The following is a 23,769-nucleotide window of genomic DNA, read 5'->3' as shown; positions in this document are numbered from 1 at the left end:
GATTCCCGACCAAGTATTGAGTGCATAACTGAACATAATTATTTGAAGGTTGACTTTTTTTGTATTAAAAACACTTTTCTTTTATTGGTCGGATGAAATATGCTAATTTTTTGAGATAGGAATTTTGGGTTTTCATGAGCTGTATGCCAAAATCATCAGTATTAAAACAATTAAAGACCTGAAATATTTCAGTTGGTGTGCAATGAATCTAAAATATATGAAAGTTTAATTTTTATCATTACATTATGGAAAATAATGAACTTTTTTCACAATATGCTAATTTTTTGAGAAGGACCTATATATATGTATATATATATATGTATGTGTATATATATGTATATATATGTGTATATATATGTATGTATATGTGTATATATATATGTATGTATATGTGTATATATATATGTATGTATATGTGTATATATATATATGTATATGTGTATATATATATATATATATATATATATATATATATATGTATATATATATATATATATATATATATATATATATATATATATATATATATATATATATATGTATATGTGTATATATATATATACACACACATACACACGCATACATACATACAGTACAGGTCATAAGTTTGGAAATATTACTATTTTTAATGTTTTTGAAAGAAGTTTCTTCTGCTCATCAAGCCTGCATTTATTTGATCAAAAATACAGAAAAAAAGTAATATTGTGGTATATTATTACAATTTAAAATAATTGTTTTTAAATTTATTATACTTTAAATTATCATTTATTTCTGTGATGCAAAGCTGAATTTTTAGGATCATTATCACATGATCCTTTAGAAATCATTATAATATGATGATTCATTATCAAAGTTGGAAACAGTTCTGCTGCTTAATATTTTTTCAGAACATGTGATACTTTTTTTTTAGGATACTTTGATGAATAAAAAGAAAAAAAAGAGAAAAAAAAAGAAGCTATGTTTTTAAAATATAAATATTTTGTAATAACAATATACACTACTGGTCAGTAATCTGGGGTCAGTATTTTTTTTTTCTTTCTTTTTTGTTTTAAATAAAATCAATACTTTTATTCAGCAAGGATGTGTTAAATTGATAAAAAGTGATAGTAAAGAAAATATATTATTAGAATATATATTATTAGAATTTTTTTTATTATTTTGAATAAATGCAGTTCTTTTTAACCTTTATTCATCAAATATATTAGACAGCAGAACTGTTTCCAACACTCATAATAAATCAGAATATTAGAATGATTTCTAAATGATCATGTGATAGACTGGATGTTACATGTGACACTGAAGGCTGGAGTAATGATGTTGAAAATTCAGCTTTGCATCACAGGAATAGATTTTTTTTTTTTTAAAGTATATTCAAATAGAAAACTATTATTTTAAGTTGTAATAATATTTCACAATATTACTGTTTTTTCTGTATTTTTCATCAAATTCAAAAACATTAAAAATAGTAATGTTTCCAAATTTTTGACCTGTACTATATATATATATATATATATATATATATATATATATATATATATATATATATATATATATATATATATATATATATATATATATATATATATATATATATATATATATATATATAAGGCCCGGATTGGCTAATCGGGAGCACCAGGAGGATTCCCGGTCTTGTTTTTACAAAATCAGTTTGGGCAAATGCAACTTATTGATCATGAGCCCAACATTTTGCAAGGCAGGAAAACATTCAGTTTAACTGAAGGAAGACATATTTCATTGTAAGTTAATGCTGTTAAATAGAGAGAGAGAAAAAAAATACACAAAAAAAAAAATAAAATAAAATAAAAAAATACCGTGTAGGCTATTCTTAAACTTGGACCTCATATTGAAGTACAAATCCAAACACCAGAGGCAACCTACACTCTCTACGTGTTTTTTCATAGAAAAGTATGCATTTTTATTCATTCACTGGCTATATGGTTGAAATCATATAAAATGGGGCAGCAACCTTTATATCAAAATTTTTTAAATCGTCCACAGATGAGCAATGCAGGAGGCAGGTTCTGTGCCAGAATACACAAGTGAATGGGCATGCACAATTTTTAGGGGCATGGAGGTTTTTTTTGTTTCTTAAAGTAATTTTCAGATGCAATAAATTATTTTGGGGACATCCATGGTATCCACTCACATGTTTAACTTTTAGTCAGCTTCTTACAGTCAAAAAAACCAAAAAACAAACAAAAAAAAAACCTTAATACAGTCACATTACTGTGCAATAGCCTATATAAGACAGCCCATGATCACTAGATTTTATACAGGTGCAACCAAATATTGATAATATGGAAGTTACTGCCTTTTGCCTTGGAGTGACTTCTCACGTTTTGCAGACAATGCAAAGGCAGGGTACATTAACTTCAAAATAGGGGTAAAAATCAAGTCTGAGCTCACAATTTTTTTTAATGTAGATAATTAAATTACTAAAACATCTAATAGTTAAATTTCCAGTGGCCTACATTAATTAATTTGGCTGGACAAGTAAAAAACTTTAAAGTAATTTTTCTGAGTTTTAAACTCTACCGGGTTAAGGTATTTTGCCTTTGTAGGGCAGTATACTATAATTTAAATTTGTTAACCCACAGTAACAAATTTTAACCGATGAATTTGTTAATAGTAACAGTAACAAATTTTAACCGATTAATCGCCTATTTTCGTTTGCTGCCTGTTTTTTTAAAAACACTAAAATAAATTAATTTTTTGAGAGGAAAAAAAAGTCATGTATAAGTCGCATTTTATTATATTCAAAAATAATAATGGCAGGCCTAATAATGTTATAATGTACCAACATTATAAACACTATAGGATATATTTAGTTACCCTCGCTTTACAAAAAAATCCTTTAAAATTAACTATTAGAACAGAACAAGAATTAAAAATACATAATTCTAATGGATAAATATAATTGCAGTATATAATAATATAGGCTTAGCTATAACCAATAATAATAATAATAATAACAACAATAATAATAATAACAATAATAATAATTTAAAACGAAACATAAGGTAAGGTTGGGCTTAGGCCTACCTCTCTCATTCGGGACAAATCCAAACCTTTCCATATTCTTGATGTTGCCCATTTGAACCTAAACTATTATTCATTAAAAATAGGCTTTGTAGTTCACACGTGTTTCAGTATTGACAGAAAAAAAATCATAGTGAGCAAAAATATGCCACAGTGGACCACTGCTCAAGCCGAATGGCATGATATATATATATATATATATATATATATATATATATATATATATATATATATATATATATATTATATATATATATATATACACACACACCCATATATATATATATATATATATATATATATACACATATATATATATATATATATATATATATATATATATATATATATATTTATATATATATATACATATACATATACACACACACACACACCATACCACCATATATTTATATATATATATATATATATATATATATATATATATATATATATATATATATATATGTGTGTGTGTGTGTGTGTGTGTGTGTGTGTGTGTGTGAGTGTGAGTGTGTGTGTGTGTAATGACTGTTGTTTAATAACAATAGCATGCAGTAAGAGCCTTTGTGTAAAGGTCTTTCTTTTAATTTTTGATGCCTAGACTGTAGCCTAAAACTATCCCACGTTTTGAAATTAACTCACTGTAAATTTTCTAATGGTTTTAAAGGATGTTACAATGTTATATTATTATGTTATTGTTGTTTTACCTTGTTGTTTCATCTCCATTTACAAACCAAAATGTTACAATTACAGTCAGTTTGCAACCCGTCCCTTTGCGCCACCTGGCGGTAATATCGCAAATGACTTTAGCCACTGACTTGCAGTTAATGCCGTGGCCCTGCAGCGGTAATAGGCATTTTGGTTGTCCACCTATGGTAGGTACCTCTAGCAAGGGCCCATGCAGACGCCAAACTTCAAACAGAATGCACCCGAATATCCAGAGATGAAGGCAATTCAGGTGCCTCATAGGCCCCAGCAAAATCACATCCAACAAACATTGCGAAAGTCTCAGTTTCTTGGCAAAAATGTATCTGCCTGGTCAACACTAGCCTTCGATGCCCTAACCTGCCAGAGCTCAGGACAACCCATCTCATAATAAAGTGTCTCATTTTGGGGCCAAACTCCCAACCTTTTTTTAAGTCCTGGCTAGATGTGACAAATGTGCCCTGGGCTTCAGACAACATGTCCTTCTGATGCACATCTCCCATGGTACACTGTCCTGGAGAGATACCAAGTTAACATAACCAAGTTCAGACTGCCAATACAGAGCCACCACTGCAACCATCATTGCCATGCTGTGCTCACTGAATGCAATGTGCTCCGTGGCCTAAGCACCAAATTCAATGATGTACAGAACTCACAAACGGCCTCAGAACCCAATACAGCACCTTATCCATGAACCTCATCAACCTGCAAGACCTCCAGGTTGTGCAGAACCAATGCTGTGTGATCTTAAGCCACAGTGTGGCAGGCATAGGTAAAGTCTGCTTCCACCTTGTTTAGCAATTTTGGCAAAATATGAACAGGATCTTGAAACCTTATGGTGGAGATCTGGAGAAAAGGGAAACAGCCTTGCAAGGTGTGGTTGCGCTCTGGTCCAGCAAAAAAAAAAAAATGAATCAAAAAGATTTCTGCTCCTCCAAATGGGAATTTTCTGACCTTTTGAGATGCAGCTTCTCAACTGGCCATATAATCACATTTAGGAAATCTGAGAAAGTTGCAGAAGGAGTAGCGACCCTTCCGCTGGGAGGTCCTAGTCTCGGCTTTCATTGAGCTGCTCAGACTCAAACACTACGGTAGACAAGACATTTGTTTCTATATCCTCCACCCTGATCCTCCACCTGAGACAGAAAATGTCTCTTGAAAACTGCAGGCCAGGAGATGGAGAAAGCGGTAGCTTCAGGTCCCCCATGTGCTCACTAATGGACCGTGTAGTGCTAGTAGCTGGGTGGCTAGAGCACACTCGTGATGTAATCAACACATATTCAGCAACTCATACTATGGGCTTCCGGATTCCTCTAAAGTGGCATCTACATGATGGCCCCCAAATAGGAGACACATGTTGTATGTTTGCTCATGATAAAGTGCATGGATAAGACAGACATATACTGCATATTCATTTTGCACTCAAGTTGGGAAATCAAATATGCTTGAATGTGAGTTGGTAGACAAAACAATCCTAAACTATCATGCACTGATTTAAAAAAATCTGAAATGATTGTGCCAAACATTAACTTTAAAGTACACTGTGATGCAGCACCTTATGAGCAGTGCTTTAGCACCATCAGCCAATTAATTTAGCATGATTTTATTTTCAGAGCTTGTGACCACTGATGTGTTCTCATTGCTTCATTATGCAGCTTTGGGTAGCTTGGTGCTGCAGCAGTCAGACTGGTGTATATGAGAGACGATCTTTAGGCACTGATGCGGGGCTAAACATTTCATACTGCAGAAGATTTACCATGGCTGCAGAGCTGTAGCTACGCTAAAGTAAAAACAGAGACAAGAAGTGGAGATACAAGCCGTTTCTGCCATTGATACTCATATGTGACTGGTTTTATACAGTATATTGACTGTCTCACAAGGGAAAATAGGATATTAAATCTGTTACATGCAAATGTCAAGGAGGCTTATAGTGCTATAGCCCAACCACCACTTTGGAAATCAGACCATAATCTGGTCTTCCTCCAACCCACATACAAACCTTGTGTAAGGAAATTGCCTACGGACATGGGAGGCCAGTTAGACACTTCAGGACTATTTTGAATGCACTGAATGAAATGTACTGTTAGAGTCACAGGAAAATAGTAGGGACATGAACATACATGACATATCCATCCATGTGAGTGATACTTACTTCTCATCTGTTTCTTGATCTCTTTGGACAGGTCCAACCAGTTCTGCAAAACACAACAGAAACAACTATATCTTAGAGCAAAATGAAGTCCATACTGCCTTGTTGTTTAAGAATGTGTTTAAGAATGATTTGGTCCGTTCAAGAATGGTTGGTCTCGGTTTCTCTATATGTCTGATTGAAACAAAATTTGCAGAAGGAGATTGAAGCAAATCTCAACATCTGTTTTTCCCACTGTGGCTTTAAGTGTAAATGAGATGCTTTGTATTTAGGACATCATAGAAGACCAGAAGAGATCTATGCACATCTATACATCTGCATGATCTTCTGTATAAAGGTCAACTGGAACCATAGAAACAAAAGTACAAGAGGTTGAGGCTTTAATCTTCAAAATCACTGTTTAAACTTTAGATTCATTATTAAAGACTATGTTCTGAATTAGGGGTGTCTCAATATGCCGGTATTGACCGGTTCCTGCTCAAGCTGACAAGTATTGTTTGCGTTTATCACTGTTTAGCCGATAGTAACGTTACGGATCCAGTTCCCAGTCTAGTTCTTAGTTCGGCTATATGCTTAGTCTAGTCTCGTTGTGTTTCCTGATTTCCTGGTTTCTGATTCTTGCCTGTGTATCCTGGATTTTCCCATTTGCCTTGCTATTTCGGACTGTGTTTGCTCCTCGCTTGGATTATTGCTCATGTTCATGGATTAACCCTTTTGTCAAGACCTATGGATGTTGTTCGCCATTCGAAGACCCACGCTTGCCCTAGGACTACTCCTGTGTTTTGCCCGTGCCATACCTGTTTGCTACTGTTTCGACCCTGTCTGTGTTTAGACTATGTTTATTAATAAAAGCTTGCAGATGGATCCGCTCGCCTCAGGTCTCTGTAACTCCGTTACAGAATACTCTGCCCCACAAGGATCCAGCAGCTGTTCAAGTGGACACTGGACAGGTATGGACACTGCTAGAATATTATTAGCCCTTAAGAAAGGCCTTTGATCATTGGAGAACTATATCCGTGAATTTATAACCATTGCAAACTATTCTGATCTACCAGACTGTCTTGTTTTTTTTTTTTTTGTTTTGTTTTTTTTGTTTTTTTTTGATGGCCTTAATCAACATTTACGATCTCATCTTAGACGCGAGGGTCTCCGTTTGTCTGTCCAAACCACATTATGGCGGTGACAACAGTTTGTTTACAAAATGGCGGCTACAACAATGCTCTGTCATGTCACAGCTAATCTTCCTGAGTCAAGTAAAGTCACAGCTGCTCTTTTTTCTTTTTCATACCTGAATCACGCTAAAAACCTCCAGTTTTTTCTTAAGAGGGTTACAAATGAGAACAGTAGAAACAATCAGATCAACGAGAAAATAACACAACGGTATACAAGTGCTATGACAAGTCTCAGTTAGTCTAGTACAGAACACGTAGCCAGGGTTTTTTTTTTTTTTTTTTTTTTTTTTGGGAATATGATAGAAAAGAAAAAGAAAAAAAAGGTAAGTACTAGTATTAGTTGGTTAAGTGCAGGCGAAAAAGATGAGTCTTTTAGATGTTTTTTGAAAATGAGTAAAGACTCAGCTGTTCGAATTGAGATCGGGAGGTCATTCCACCAGCTGGGAGCAGTCCAGGAGAAAGTCCGTGAGAGTGATTTTGAACCTCTTTGGGATGGCAACACAAGGCGTCGTTCACTTGCAGAGCGCAAACTTCTGGAGGGTGCATAAGATTGAACTAGTGAGTTTAGGTAAGTTGGCGCCGTGCCAGTGGTCGTTTTGTAGGCAAGCATCAGTACCTTGAATTTGATGCGAGCGGCTACTGGTAGCCAGTGTAACCTGATGAGGAGAGGAGTAACATGGGCTGTTTTCGGCTCATTGAAGACAACCCTCGCTGCTGCATTCTGGATCAGTTGCAGAGGCTTGATAGTACATGCAGGAAGGCCCGCCAGGAGAGCATTGCAATAGTCCAGTCTGGAGAGAACAAGAGCTTGGACAAGAAGTTGGGTGGATTGCTCTGACAGGAAGGGTCTAATCTTCCTAATGTTGAATAAGGCTTTTTTGAGTCAACTCAGATCACAGCTACTCGTCATGAGTCAAGTAAAGCCACAGCTGACCTCCCAGAGCCTCGTCATGTCTCATCACGTCATAGCTGTTCATCCAGAGTCTCGTCAGGTCATAGCTGATCATCCAGAGTCACCTCACTTCCTGTTTTTTTGCACTCAGATCTTCGAGGTCAGTTCTTCAGTACCCCAGGCTGCCATCCAGTGTGGAGGATCCACCGCTGCTGGCAGTACAAGCGCTGGTATTTCTAAACCAGCACCTATCCATTTTAGTCCAGCTGTTCCCCTGAACTAATTCCCCAGTTTGAAGTGCTTTATTTTGTATAATTGCATGTAAAAAATAATTAACTTTGTAATGCATATTCAAAATGTGAAACTGCAATCTTATTCGCAGTCTATAGCATTTTATAATTATTTGTACAATAATATTTAACTTAACCTGCTTTGTATCTTTATTATTTAATGCAAAAAAAGATTTATTAAAACAAGTTTATGAGAGTCATGCATCCATCTTGATCAAGAACAACTACTGATTAAGAATTGAAGTGGCATCGGCCATTAGATCATTTTAAAATGTCAAATAGCCTTCAATTTACAGGTTATAACTGCATCTGTCTCTGTTGTATTTTTAATGCGGATCCCATACTGTAACCTATAATAAATGTGCTCTTTTACTATTCATTTTCAAGTGTTTGTGCAAAAAATTAATACACATGCATTACAGGGAGGCACCCTCATGATCACTTGAATTTTTTCTGATAATTAAATAACTTAAAACTGGGGTGCCTCACATACATGAGAAATCTATCAACAGAAAGCTTGAAATGTCTACTTTTAAACAAACCAATTCAAAATTAAAACAAATACTCCCTGATTATGTAATCTGTGAAGGTTGCATTTCTCTTGAAAGGCGTGTCCATGTGGAAAGAGTCAGCACCGTGATTGTCATCTTGCAGCCAACAAGAAAACATTAGTTTATTAATAAATAAGTAAAATGTCTCCTTTTTCACAATTATTAGGTTACTTCTGCCTGTGCTTTGAGGCAAACTCAATGCGTGTGCTTGAGCGTGGAATATATCATGGCTCATTATGGATTAGACTGTTAATTTAATAGAAATGCGCAAATAGTTGAATAATGACTTAAATTACTACTAGTATCTAAAAAAATATTATGTGGGGGCAGCCCTATTAAAATCCTTCTAAACATCTCTTAAAGTTTTTAAAGCATTATATACGCGTTTGCATAAATTCTGCTTTCAGAACAGTCCGTAATGTTAAGGATGTGTCATCTCTTCATTGTACTTGACTAACGGATAGCGACTCCTAAGTAGCACTTAAACCACGGTTACGAGCAATTGCGTTAAGTGCATTTTTGGGAAACGCATGTGAAACAATAATGAACGATCGTAAAATGACTCGTAGAAAATGCTCTTAAGCGCTAAGATCAATCATTATCGAGAAATGCAGCCTTGGTTTCAGCCTGTTCAAAGCGCGATAATATTAATGTTTTACTGTCATTATTAGCCCTTCATGGATTCAATCTTATATGTAGCTTACTGTGAATATAAACCATCAGTTTCGGACATGGCGAAGCTAAACTGCACCTGCTTTTAGTGATTTGCATTTCCCAAGCTCTACATGTTCACGCAGACAGAGATGGCAGAAAGCGCATCCGGTTTATTTTATTATGTTATGAAGAACAGAATGAAAGGATCACACTGGTGCCTCCGCACATTAACTTCCACACTCTCTGCACAAACACTTATATACAGTATATGCCTAACAGTGCACTTTTAAATGTTTAAACTAACATTGTAATATGCTTTAAGTGTTCTATATCTACAGATTTTATTTTAAGCAAGTCGTGATGATTTGAGAACGCTAAATTGATCAAACGGGATCAACTCTGAATTAAAAAAAAAAAAAAAAAAAGTTCCAGACATTTTTCTAAATGAATTAATAATGAAACAATAGAGAAATATAACTTTTCAGTTAAAAACAAAACTGAACTGAGAAAAGAGATGCGGGCTCCAGTCGGACTTGGGCCGAAGATACTGGTAAGCTGTCGGCCAAGGGCTGCTGTAGGGCTTATGCTTGAGGCCTGTACAGGTCTCTACCTGATTTCAGTGTTTGGAAACGAATGTTGTGAATCAGGGGTTGTTTTTAATAATTTAATTGAAAAATTTTTTAGGTTGTATTGTGTTGTGTTGTTTTGTTTTGTTTGTTTATTTATTTATTTTTTATTTTTTGTGTTTTCCCCCAATCTCCCACATGGCCAGAAATTCTTTATACGAAACCGTATTATTTATTTATTTAAAATGGATTAATTATTCTTTAAGCACGTTTTAATTAATACAAAGGAATGATAAAAAGTGATAAACTTCTTAATTCATGGACATAATTTTCGGCATGTCATGGGCTCTGTATATGGGAATAAAATTTGTTAAATTAAATAATGTGTGACCTGCTGAAATGAATAAGCAAATTATTAAATGTAAGTTTCAAGCCTTTCATAATTTGTGACATTAATGTGACTATAGTGCCAAAACATGTGTAAGAAGTCTTACAACACGCAACAAGCCACCTTTTCAATTGTTTTATTTTTTATGGCATAATGCACACATCCTTAAATGTAATCTCTATATTCCAAGTTAATATCCCATTTTTTGTACGATTTCTAGTTTTTCATGACGCAGGTTTAGCCTTTTTTTTTTCACAACTTATTCAGTTTTTTTTTATTATTATTTATTTTTATGGTGTGAGTCAGAGAAAATTGCGATGCGAATAAAGTCTCATGAACGTTCAGCCTTGTACACATAGAGATGTATGCTTGTACAGTGGACCAATGGCCAAGGTCGGGATTTTTCGTACAAAAACTTTCATTAGCCTGTAGATCGAAATGAAATCCCCTTAACAAAACATAAGAAAATTGTGCAGTTTTAATGGTTTCATAATAAATGTTTAATAACCATAACATGCAGTAAGAGCAAATGCACTTTTTTTGTTGTTGATGCATTAGGCTGCAGCCTATACGACTATCTCACGTTTTGAAATTAACTTTCTAAAAATACATTTTAAATTAATTTTCTTAGGGGCAGCAGTGGCCTAATGGTTAGAGAGTTGGACTTGTAACCCGAAGGTCACAGGGTCGAGTCTCGGTGCTGGCAGGAGTTGTAGGTGGGGGAGGGAAGTTAATGAATAGCGCTCTCTTCCACCCTCAATACCCATGGCTGAAGTGCCCTTGAGCAAGGCACTGAATCCCCAGTTGCTCCCCGGGTGCTGGATATAGCTGCCCACTGCTCCGGGTGTGTGTTCACGCTGTGTTCACTTCTGACTGCTGTGTGTGTGCACTTGGATGGGTTAAATGCAGAGCACCAATTCCAAGTATGGGTTACTATATTTGGCAAATGTCTCCACTTTCACTAATGATTTTTAAGGATGTTATAATGTTATATTATAAAAAGTTATTTTTGTTTTATTTTGTTATTTGATCTCCTTTTACAAAACAAAATATAATTGCAGTCACTTTGCAAACTGTCCCTTAGCGCCACCTGGCGGTAGTTTCGCAAACGACTTTAACACGCGACTGACTTTTAGTTAACACCGTGGCCCTGCGGCGGCGGTACACAAGGCGGTATTAGGCATTTTGGTTGGCCACCTACTGTACGTATGTAACCCTCGTTCCCTAATGGAGGGAACGGAGATGTTATGTTGTTTTGACATTAGGGGTTTACTCGGGAGACCCAATCATCTCTGATTTTAAGAGAAAACGACAATGAAATTTGGCTAGTGAATTTTGCATGCTGAGCCTCTATATAAAGAGGTGATAGGTGCATCCACTCATTCAGGTTTTATACTGAGGAGCCAAGAAAATGTCCCTGGCAACCAGCGATGGTTGCAGATTGTGGCATAGGGATATACCATCTCTGTTCCCTCCATCATGGAATGAGGTTTATGTAGGTAACGGAGACACCACAATCCAAACACTGTCACGGCTCTGTGGCGCCACAAATGTAGACAAGCAGCTGTCTGTGTATAGTTTGCATCAGGTGTATTCTGAGATCTGAGGTCTTTTTTATATGACTGTATTAGTTCACTGAGGCGCGTTTAAGACACATTAAGACCAATTTATACTTCTGCATCGAACCTACACCGTAGCTACGCTATATGCTGTGTGTAGCACGCGCAGCCTATGGAGTAGCCTGATGTGCACCTCTCCAAAAATGTAAAGGCGGGTTAATTCTATGTGGATAGCAAGTGCTATGATTGGTCTGCTAGAACCAATGTTAATTTCGTTGACAAATAATTTTTGTCATAATATTTTGTCAACTACATTTTTTTCACAAACGACGTATAAATGAAAACCGACACATAGCCTACGGTGTAGAGGCTACGATGTAGGTCAGACGCAAAAGTATAAATCAGGCTTTAGGCAATGTTGGGGAATCCTGGAGTGTGACATATGAGGGAAACCCCAGTATTACAGCCAGTGTCACACAAGCCATGAAACAAAGTTAAGAAAACTAAGCAACCGAATACATTATATGTCTCCTCAGAATTTAATGTTAGTTCTGTACATCAGCGTCGGGGAAAATAGCATTATAATCTCCTTTGTGGTAGAGAAAGCTGCTACTCGGGGAAACGAGTAACTGCGAAGATGTTGAATTAAAAGTACACACAATCAGTTTTTCCACATATACAGTACATACTGGTCTGTGATTATGAACGCAATATTGCATAGCTTGTCAGTAAATAACGGCTCTGTGTAGTAAATGCCGCTCCATCTGAACGCACATGATGGAGATTTTCTACTAATCACAAAACCAGCTTTACTGATGAGATGCGCATGACAATCGCATACGATTTATCGTGCAACCCTAATACTGGCCCTGATCATCATAACTTCTATGTACCCTTGCTCCATTGCTGCAAATCAGTTTTTTTGAATGAATGACTTGATCCACCTGTTGCTTTGGTCTTCATCAACAGTTGCTTGCACCTCCTGCAGGTGAGCGACTAACAGCAGAAGGAGATCATGCATCGATACTCAACTGCTATTTCTGCGGTCCCTTGGTGTGAAATGCTGAATTTTCTGCCGAATTTTAACCACTGGATTTGTGGAAGTGAAAATCTTCCATAAATCGCCTGAAAATAACCTGTTGAATATTAAACATCATATTTTTTAAACAGACTGAATATTTTGGAAGTGAATTCTGGAAGGTGAATATGAATTATTGGATTTTTAATTATGGAAATGTGTGTGAAATGTTCTGAATTAAAAAATTCACAACTTAAACAACTGTTAAATTTCAGCCCCTAAAAATGCAAGCCCTGGAAATATGTGAAACATTATTTTTTTCAGTTAGTGCAATTCAACATGCTTTTTTTTTGTTTTAAAGACATTTGTCATTATTTTTCTTCCATAGACTGATGCTGCTGGACAGTGAGACAACAAAGTGTTTGCTTGAGTCTAAGGATGTTAGCTTGAATCTTGAATTAAGTTCATTTTCCTTACCTATCTGCAAACTATTCTTCTTCTTCTTATTATTATTATTCTATGCTTACATCTCATTTAACTGTGATACAAGTGATCTTGCGGAGATATTATTTGTGAGTCTTCTGTTCTGTGGGATAAAACTGTAATATGTCTGAGATTTAATGATAGAATTTTTTTACCGGCCATGAATTGGAATAGATCTCTGACCTTTTGGCTGTCAGAATCACTGAAGGTCAATCCGAAATAGTCCTTTTCCAACAAGTTTAGATGTTCACACACCAGCTCCAGGAGAACCTGCCCCTTACACTGTTTCTGCAAAAATAACAAAACACAAATGTGGTAGGGGTAAAACATACATATAAATTATGCAATTAGCAGACAGTGCAAACAATAACCATGTTTATAAGATGTTTTGACACTGGTTTATTTGATGATTTGGTCCTAATCAGAGATTAATTCCACCCTCCCTTCATCAGTACACGTTGCTTTTCACATATATTATTTTACAAAAATGTATAAGCATTTCTACAACAGATGTACCTGTTGTGACTTAAATTAGATTAATATTAGTCAAAAATGATTAGTGTAATGTTTAATTCATTGTTTTCAATAATAAGAACAGAAACATTTTATATAGTAATTTATTGAGCTGTTCCCCTTTAAGAAAACATTTCCAATAATGCTGTTCAGATAGAGAGCGTGCTGAGAAGATGTGAACTGACTGAACAACGTTGTGTGTGTGCGCTGCAAAAGTGAATTTGTCACTGTAAAAAACCCTGAAACTCCAGTAAATCAGTTCTAAGTTGTCACGAGTCATTATTGCTTGTTAAGCGAAGAAGCAACAATACCTACCACATCAATAACAACAACAAAATATCAGATTCTATTTTCCAATAACTGTTTATTTTCCAATAAAATAGCATACACCCTCCACACTTCAGAGAGAAAAGTAAAATTGAAATTGCATCATATGACCCCTTAATCTTCACATAAACTATATTATATATATGCATAAACTATACAGATTAATCCTTATTCAAGCTATAAAAGTTAATAAGTGACTAGAACAGTCCAAGGATTTCTCTTTTTCTTTTGTTCTATGATTTACGTCAATGACAAACTTTAGCAGGTTTCACTTTAAAATCTGTGCTGTCTCTTTAAAACCTGTACTAGTAAGGTGTACATTTTCAAAACTATTAGCACAAAACTTTAAACTGATCACACTTTTAACACCACTAGTCATTCAAAATCTGATCTCATGATTTCAGTGTAGTTGCACATATTTTCATTCCACATGATCATTGTTACACAAGATCAGTGTGATATGTATAGACGACATTTGGTTTAATCACCAAAACACAACAGTAAGATCTTCTTTCAACTTAGTACTTTTAACAATCAGTTAATTCAAGAGTAAACAATGCAAGATACTGTACATGTTTCAAATCACCTTTCTTGCTGAAATAATTATAGTAATAGAGGCACTAACTGCCATGTTAGAAAATAAACTTACATTACCTAGCTTGCATAACTCACATAAAATCCATGATGTCTGTAAATGTATTTATACTGTGTGTTACTGTATCAAAAGGTGTGATGAATGTATGACATGGCCATAAGGTTTGGTGCTAGAACAGTTTATTGTCAATGCAGTATGACATATGACTGAATCTATACTGTAACTGAACTTATCAGATGAAAGGTGAGTTATAGTAATGAGCAGTCTCTACCATGGTAAAGACTACACAGTATCACATGGACTAATGTAGTGTAATGTAATGCTGTATTTGATGCCATCTGTCTCCCTTCTGATACATCTGATTAATTTCTTTCCCTTGTATCCTGATGTATGCTCACAAATTGCAAAACACGGTTTTATAAACGAGGACGTCCTCAAAGAGAGGTTTTTGGTGATTTTGTAAAGTTTTGCTCACTTCTGGGGATCAATTTGTCCACACACACATTCCTATCATAGTGACATTCCATAGGAGCAATGCGTTTTATATTGTACAAATATTACATCCCCCTACACTAACCCTACGCTTATGAAAATTATGTTTTTTCTCATTAAAAAAACTCCCACAAGGACAAGGATTTCAGATATTCCCATCTTTGTGGGGACATTTTGTCCCCATAACCAGGGCTCACATTGAGGGAGGATGGCATCCCCCTGGTTAAAAAAACAAAACAAAACACAAAAAGCATCCCCTTGGCATGCATTTTATAAAGGACTGTTTCCTGATCCTGGGAGAGTAGACTACAATGCCGGCTGTTCTGACTCACAGTCTGTAAGTATATTTACATATTTAAAGGATTTGGAACTGTAGGAAATTAGTGAACAAGCACACAAATAAACTGCACAATCTGAACACCATTAATGATTAGCTAAAAGGGGAACAATGCTCAGTTGTATGTCAGCATTAAGAGAAGTGATAACGTGATTCCACAACAGACGACGTCTGTCCTGTTCATCAGAAAACTAATCATGAGCTAATCATGTGACGTCAATATCCCGAGTTGGTTTCCTGTCAGCCGTGTTGTTTTCCAATTAAAAGAGTTGATGAAATTAACTCTTTTCACAAGATACAAGGACCCTGTGTATCAAGAAGCATCTCATGATCACAATATATGGAAACCCCTGCAACCCCATAAGAATCATTACTAATTAATGGACCTCAACACAAAGGATCCATACAGCGTGTCCCATGACTCTGCTTCCTGCTGCTTGTGACTCTTTCTACGAACTGAACTTTACAATAAACATACTCAAATCAATTTTTTTTGTAAATCTAAAGGGTTTATTTTATTCGTGTATATTGAATTGGTTTGCTTTTTGTTTGTGTTTGTTTTTTTTATTTTTTATTATGACATCTTAATTGATGCATTACGCATTAGATCTCTATGCCTTAGTGTAATCATTTTTTTAGTTGGTAAGGTTAGTAATGTATGTGTGAGAAAGATGTATTGTGTTCGGTGTTGAACGAAAGCTCACGTTATTTGCTTAAACTTGGAGTGAATGAAATGTCCAAATCCTGTATTGTGTGCATATTATGACACTTTGTAAGGTATTAACCAAAGTTCCACAATGGAGTTCATCTCACATGACGATGTCGCATGATGTTAAAGCAATGTACAAAGAGAAACAGTACGGGGCATGTCTAAGCTCTGCAACAGCATCCCATTGGAAGATCGTGTCGTGGGATGGACCAAATCTGCTTGGATAAAACCCCAATGCCTGGACTAATTCAGTGTGCTGCGCTTCCATCTTCAACATGGCTTGAACTACCTACTTCAACACGCTTCTAGCGTTCTTGTCATCCAGAACTCAAAACACTCCATTGAAACTTTGTGACTGCCAAGAATCTTTGAAGTCTTGCAAACAGCGAAATTCTTCCGAAGAATTTCCAAAGCTCTACGTAACCAGGCAACCAACCAATCACCAGGAGGGTTTTCCCAAAAGTCGTCATCAACCAAACCAGATCTGCAACCAATCCGAGGCGCAGGGATTCCCTGAGACAAGGCAACAAGCGAACTCCAACTCTTCTTTTCAGCACAAATGCAAGTAAAACAAACAAACTTCATTTCTTGCTGAAATAAGTACAAATTGATCTTAAGTAGTAAAGATAAGACACATCTCTGCTTTTGTGTTTTTCTTGGTGCGATCTAACGAATAACTTACTCCTGGGACTTCATTCAAATCCGTTATCTTCAGTAACTGTGTGTGTGTGTGTGTTGTAAGGAAGTCTTTAGCAGTGGCTAGGCAGGCAGCATGAAAAGGTAAAAACTCTGAAGTTTCTTAAAGGTGATTTAATTCTCTTGTCAGGGCATGCTCCAAACAGTGTAACCAGGTTCCATCCATCAAAATTCCAATACAAGAAGAACAAACAAAAGTAAAAGGAAAAAACAAAAACAAAACAAAATAGTATTTACATGAGAAACATCAAACAGGTTGGCTACTGGCCCAACAGTCACATTCAGTCCCCCCCCACAACCCCCCCCCCCCCCCCCCCCAACACCCCCCCCCCCAACACCCCCCCCCCCGTGTACAACCAATTAGACTCTTTATAGTCAAGGCTCCTCCCCTCAAATTCAAACCTACAAATGGCAGGGCTATTTCAATTGCAATCTGCATAGCTTATTTATGAGATCATATTTAACATCAACCTTCCAATATGAATATTAGCATCTTCTTTATCCAGCTCCATTTTCACCACGAAAACCAATGAGAATCCCAAAAGACATGTATTCAATGCAATATCATTCAACATTCTCAATGCCCGATCTCCTCCTCCTTTGGGATGGTATAAGTTAAGCTTCCTGTTCGTGGGCCCCTCCCTTTAGGAAGTTCCAGGAAGAAGGTAAGACAAAGAGAATCACCATTAACAAACAAACCATTATTTGTCTTATTTTCATTCACCTTTTCTTATTTACAGGCACAGAAGGCTGTCAAGACTGACAAACATGAGTCACAATGGAATGTGCACCCTCCATTTGACACATGTATGAGACAAAACCGTGAATAAAATTATCTTGAAAACAAAACCCATTGTTTAGTTCTTTGAATTGAGAGTTACATACCTCACTTTATCACAGTGTGTATGTATGTATGCCCAGATCCTGCGCTACCTAGCTCGTAGCTTATAAATTATCATTCTGTGTGTATTCTCATTGTCCATTGTAGCGTATCAAACCCGAACCAGACAAATTAAAGATTCGATCAGAACCATGGTTGAAACATGAGGAGCTGAATTCCTCAGAAAGGCAACAGGATGTTGTAAATCAACTCCTAGCACCACAGTCTGAAGCAAGATAACCAACCAACTCTTTCACAGAACAGCTTTCAACATTAACACCATTAGAACAATTATTAACAATTTCAATTCAGAGAAGAGATTGTCAAATTTGGGGCAAGTAATCCAGATTGCTGGTCAAAGAGATGTACAGCATGACCATCACATGTAAACTCATGAGAGTAAACAAGATCGTTGGATTGACTTCCCCCCCACCTAGCAGAACCGGACTGAAGTTCCTAAAGGGACCTTTTAACCTCTGGTCTTCACACAGAACATCCTTATGTCAGAGAATGGCACAGAATCTGCCTTTTATAGATGTAGTTGCACCAAGATGAACTAAAAAAAGACTTTCAGTCAGTCCATTGCTTAACTCCATATTCATTTACATGAAATCCACACATTTGACTATCATGTTTCTAATCACTTATTGTGTATGTCCTTTTTAATAACTATTGAATAGCTTAAGTATTCATATTCATGTTTAGTATGTGTGTGTTTGAATCTTCTTGCTTGAAACGTTTCTGACCATCAGTTATTTGTCAAATGTATCATATTCTTATCATAGGAATCATGTCCAAAATTATACCCTGCAAGAGTGGGAAAATTCGGACCACGTGATTGATAAGATAACATAACATATGATTTATGAATGGGTAGGACAAACATCGCAACACCCCGAGCAAAGACAATATCTAATTGGTCAAGACAACATTTGAGGTGTGGCCGAAAGGCCAGTTTAAATACTCAGGACACCATCAAATTTTGCTTTTAGCTTTTGCTTGTAGTTTAAGCTTTTAGTCATGCTTTTTGCTTTTGCTTTTAGCTTTGGCTTTTCAGCTGCTGCTTTTAGTCATCACTTTTAGCGTTCTTTGAGCACGGTTCCAGCGTGCTTCGGCATGCACACCTGCTGCTGCTTAGCCACAATGAGAAGAAATACCACCTAGTCTCGTCAAACTTTACTTCTGTTCTTTTAATTCAGTTTCTTTTCTTTTCCGTTCGAGAGTTTCGTGTTCTGAGTTAAGTTTTGTAACGCTGTGCCTCAGAGTCTGACCTCAAGTGCCACTGGCTTCCCAAGACATCACTTCAACCACTACTGAACTTCCAGCCAATCAGCAACCTCGGGAAACCCCCTTTTCAACGACAACAAAGGGAACCCCCGTTACACAGGCAACGCAAGTAACTTTACCTCCAGACTCTCATCTGTACTGGTGTATCTAATATAATTTTAACCTCATTGAGGAACTCAATGCGAGGGTTAATTAAGTGACTGATGGTTGTTCATGTCTATGCAATTTCACGTATTGCTGTAAACTTGGGATTTCACATTTTCATTCTCTTAAACTCATTTTTTCATAACTCTCTATCTTCCTGCAATTGTGTGAATGTGTGAGTGTGTGTGCTTATGTGTTAGATTAGTTTATATGTCTTAGATTTATCTAATAAAGCCTTATTCATATTGAAAAGAGAAGTATCTTGTGTTTTGTGCTTACAAGTTAATGTCTTATACTGCCGATCTTGTTATTGTGCTAATTAATAGTGTTTTCATTATACTTTGGATATTAATATCCAGTGCAGATTTGATGTTAAACGGCTCGTTCAACGAATCGCTGGCCGTTTCGGTGATCAGCCGTGAAACAGTGATTCTGTTCAAATTCCCTTTAAAATCTTAAATGATTCCCTTTGAGCTAAACTGACCTGTTTCCCTTACACCATGAATTAATATAAACAGAATTGAAGGATATACTGAATTTTACGTTCAACAAACAGTTGATGAAGTAATTACATTTGAAATCAGTTAAATTAAAGCAATTCAAATCTTTAGATTCGATTCTTCTTTAAAAGAAAAGGCTTAATCCCTACACCCAGGGCTGCGTTCTCTCCCCACTGCTCTTCTCCCTGTACACTAATGATTGCACGTCTAAGGACCCCTCTGTCAAGCTCCTGAAGTTTGCAGACGACAACACACTCATCGGCCTCATTCAGGACGGTGACGAGTCTGCTTACAGACAGGAGGTTAAAGAGCTGGCTGTCTGGTGCAGTCTCAACAACCTGGAGCTTAACACGCTCAAAACAGTGGAGATGATTGTGGATTTCAGGAGAAACCCCCCTGCTCTCCCCCGACTCACCATCATGAACAGCACTGTGACTGCAGTGGAGTCATTCAGGTTCCTTGGAACCACCATCTATCAGGACCTGAAGTGGGACATTCACATTGACTCCATTGTGAAATGCCCCAGCAGAGGTTGTACTTCCTTCGCCAGCTGAGGAAATTCAACCTACCACAAGAACTGCTGAAACCGTTCTACTCCACCATCATTGAGTCCATCCTCTGCACTTTAGTAACTGTCTGGTTCAGCTCAGCTTCTAAATCTGACCTCAGAAGACTACAGAGGGTAGTCCGGACTGCTGAGAGAATCAGCGGTATAACCCTCCCTTCTATTCAAGAACTGTACTTATCCAGAATGAGCAAAAAGGCTGGCAAAATCACTCTGGACCCCTCACATCCAGCACACTTCCTCTTTGAACTGTTGCCATCTGGTCGACGCTATAGAGCACTGAGCACCAGAACGACCAGACACAGGAACAGTTTCTTCCCTCAGGCAATCCATCTAATGAACACTTGATAATAACTGTGGAACACACTACACTATTTATATTTATATACACATACACTTATTTATCTAACACACATACTTAGTGTACCTTAATTTTTTTTTGCACATAATATACCTGTACATACATAACTGCTCATTGTAATATACCTGCCATACAATTGTCAATTTGTATATTGTCATTTCTTACCTACTTATTTGTATTTTTTTTTTTATTATTATTCTTTATTACGTTTTTTGTTCTGTCGCTGTCATTTTGTTGCACTGCGGAGCTTGTCACAAAAACAAATTCCTCGTATGTGTGAACATACCTGGCAATAAAGCTCATTCTGATTCTGATTCTAACTGACCATTCAAACGTGAGTTTTGAGCAGTGTAGAGTAGCGCTTGTTGTTTGTCATTTCTCAGATCACAAATGCAGACATAGTTTCATGTTTACGCGGCGTGATGCAACGCAACCCACAAAAAGACAGTATAAGTCAGCAGTTCTCAATTCCAGTCCTCACCCTCAGGTTTTTTCTCCATTCTGTCACCAATGGAGTTTTGTTTCCTTGCTGGCTTGCTTGGTTGGGAACACTACATTTCCAGCGATATCGCTGACTTGATTGCACAGATACTATTTAAACTGAACTGAGCTGGATGATGACATCACTGAGTTCCATGATGAACTGCCTTTAACTGAAAAATGAGTGTTTACTATTGTCATTTTGCATTATTGCCACACTATTTTCCTAATTAATGCTGTACAGTTGCTTTGACACAATCTGTATTGTTAAAAGCGCTATATAAATAAAGGTCACTTGACTTCTTGTGTGTGAAAAAGTTGTGCAGTGCAAATCCGTGAATGAATGTTCCGAAGTAAAGTTAACGTCAACAGATTTCCCCTGCTCAGGGAGTAGGGAGGAATGAACACTGTGTAGGGACGATGTCAGTCGGAACACAGTTCATGCACGGAGCTCACTTCTAACGAGCTGATTATCTGAATCAGGTGTGTTAAAGAGAGACATGCAAAATATGCAGAGCTGAGTGGTGCGAGAACTGGAATTGAGAACCGCTGGTATTGTCATTATCATCCAAAATTATGTCCCCACTGGATGCAACAAATGCCTTGTTTACAATGGGTTTTAATGTTTTTGTCTCTGTGCTCTGGGACACATGGCAGTATAGCAGTGGTTCGCAATTCCAGTCCTTGCCATTAAGATGAGTTAGATTAAATAATAAACAAATGTATTAAACTAAATGAGAAGACATGCAAATGAAAAGTTTGATAGTAAGAGCTTTATGAAAGGCAGTTACTGTGAATGAAACATTATAAAGATGAAACAAGTATTTTGTGTAGTGGAAAGGATACTTTGTGATTGTGTGTATTGTGCTAAGACAATTGAAAATGAGAGTACTGTTTCTGTTAAGATGCTATGGGGAAAACTCATCAGAATTCTGAAGCCTTTTCAATAACACAGTATAACTGCACAGCCGTTGGTTTGTGCAGTGAATTAAAAAAGGAACCAATGGCTCGGCAGTGGAACTGCACAAAGCCCGCTAGACCCCGCCAGAATGGGCGGGGGATCTGGCTATATAAGCGGTACTTCACCATATGTTCATGAGTTTTGTTAGTATGATGAGGTGACTTAGTTTTGAGTGTAAATAGTGAGTTGTGCAGCTCCATAGCATATATATGATCTCAGGGAACCAAGGTTACGTTAGTAACCAATTACATTCTCTATTGATACTTCATTCGTACTGGCACTGAGTAATCGTTCAAGTCAAGTCAAGTTGAGCTTTATTGTCATTCCGCTACATGTGTGGACATACAGTAGAATGAAATGTCATGCCTCACAGGACCACGGTGCTACATAAATACAGACATACAACAATGAAGTAAAACAGTATAAACCTATACACAACTAACCTACTGACAGATTTACCATACCATATATAAATGTTTACCTATACATAAGCTAAAAAATACAGACTATACGAATGCTTCACATAAACACTGTACCCATAAAAAACTAACCTACCGGCAGATTTTGAATATACTATATAATGTTTACCTATACATAGACTGAAAAAGAAAAATATAGAGTCTATACGAATGCTTCACACAATAGTGTACATGTGCAAAGAGAACCATCATAAGTCAAGCAGCTGGTTGAGGAACAGTGCAAGATGATTTGTAGTGCATGAGCATGTAAAAACACATACACTAAACAAAATCTGTGTTAGTGAGCACTTCTCCTTTGCCGAGATAATCCATCCACCTCAGGTGTGGCATATCAACAGTGTTGGGCAAGCTACTTGGAAAATGTAGTAAGCTAAGCTAACAGTTACTCTTCATTAAATGAAGCTTCACTACACTAAAGCTACAGCCCTGTGAAATGTAGCAAGCTAAGCTACAACACACACGGCAAAAGTAGTTTACTACATCTAAGCTAGCTTTTAAAAAAAAATCCTTTTTTATATTGAACCAACATCATACCAAGTCAATGCTCTCTCAGTGATCAATACAACTGTCAGTCAAGCAGATAGAGAGGCATAATAGTTCAGTTTAGTTGTTTATTCAACAGCTGTTCCAAATCAATTTGGCAACAAAAATCAGTCTTAACCATCTTCAAGAATCAAGAAATAAAAGACTTGCACTCTAAAAAACTATTTATTTACTAACTGCTTGTTTACTTAAAGAAAAAAAAAAAAAAAACTAACACTTGCTTCTCTAATCTTTTTGTATTCTATCTTTGTTTTCTTTTTATTTATTATACAATTAACAAAAGCAAAAAAGGCCTCTAAATTAAAAAAAAAAAACCTTGCTACTGCGTTAAGCTAACTGAGACTTTTTATAGCACTTATATATCATTGCTCTTTTGTTGATTTTGATTTCTTCCATTGTGCTCATTT

General features: G+C 36.4%; 1 protein-coding gene across 10 annotated transcripts in view; it reads right to left on the bottom strand.

The window, feature by feature from the left end:
• LOC109048680 (band 4.1-like protein 1) overlaps window positions 1–23,769 on the bottom strand; it is a 240,614-nt gene that overhangs the window by 108,136 nt on the left and 108,709 nt on the right. For 9 of the 10 annotated variants that reach the window (XM_042733367.1, XM_042733365.1, XM_042733366.1 and 6 more), the window contains exons 4-5: window positions 13,677–13,781; window positions 5,924–5,966 (exon numbers count right to left, since the gene is read on the bottom strand). In XM_042733367.1, coding sequence (XP_042589301.1) covers window positions 5,924–5,966; window positions 13,677–13,781 — 148 coding nt within the window. Of the gene's footprint in view, window positions 1–5,923; window positions 5,967–13,648; window positions 13,782–23,769 lie in introns of those variants that run through there. The other variant, XM_042733369.1, reaches the window with a different exon arrangement.

Source organism: Cyprinus carpio, chromosome B11 (assembly GCF_018340385.1).
Source record: "Cyprinus carpio isolate SPL01 chromosome B11, ASM1834038v1, whole genome shotgun sequence".
Lineage (NCBI taxonomy): Eukaryota > Metazoa > Chordata > Actinopteri > Cypriniformes > Cyprinidae > Cyprinus > Cyprinus carpio.
This window is presented reverse-complemented; position numbering and strand designations above follow the sequence as displayed.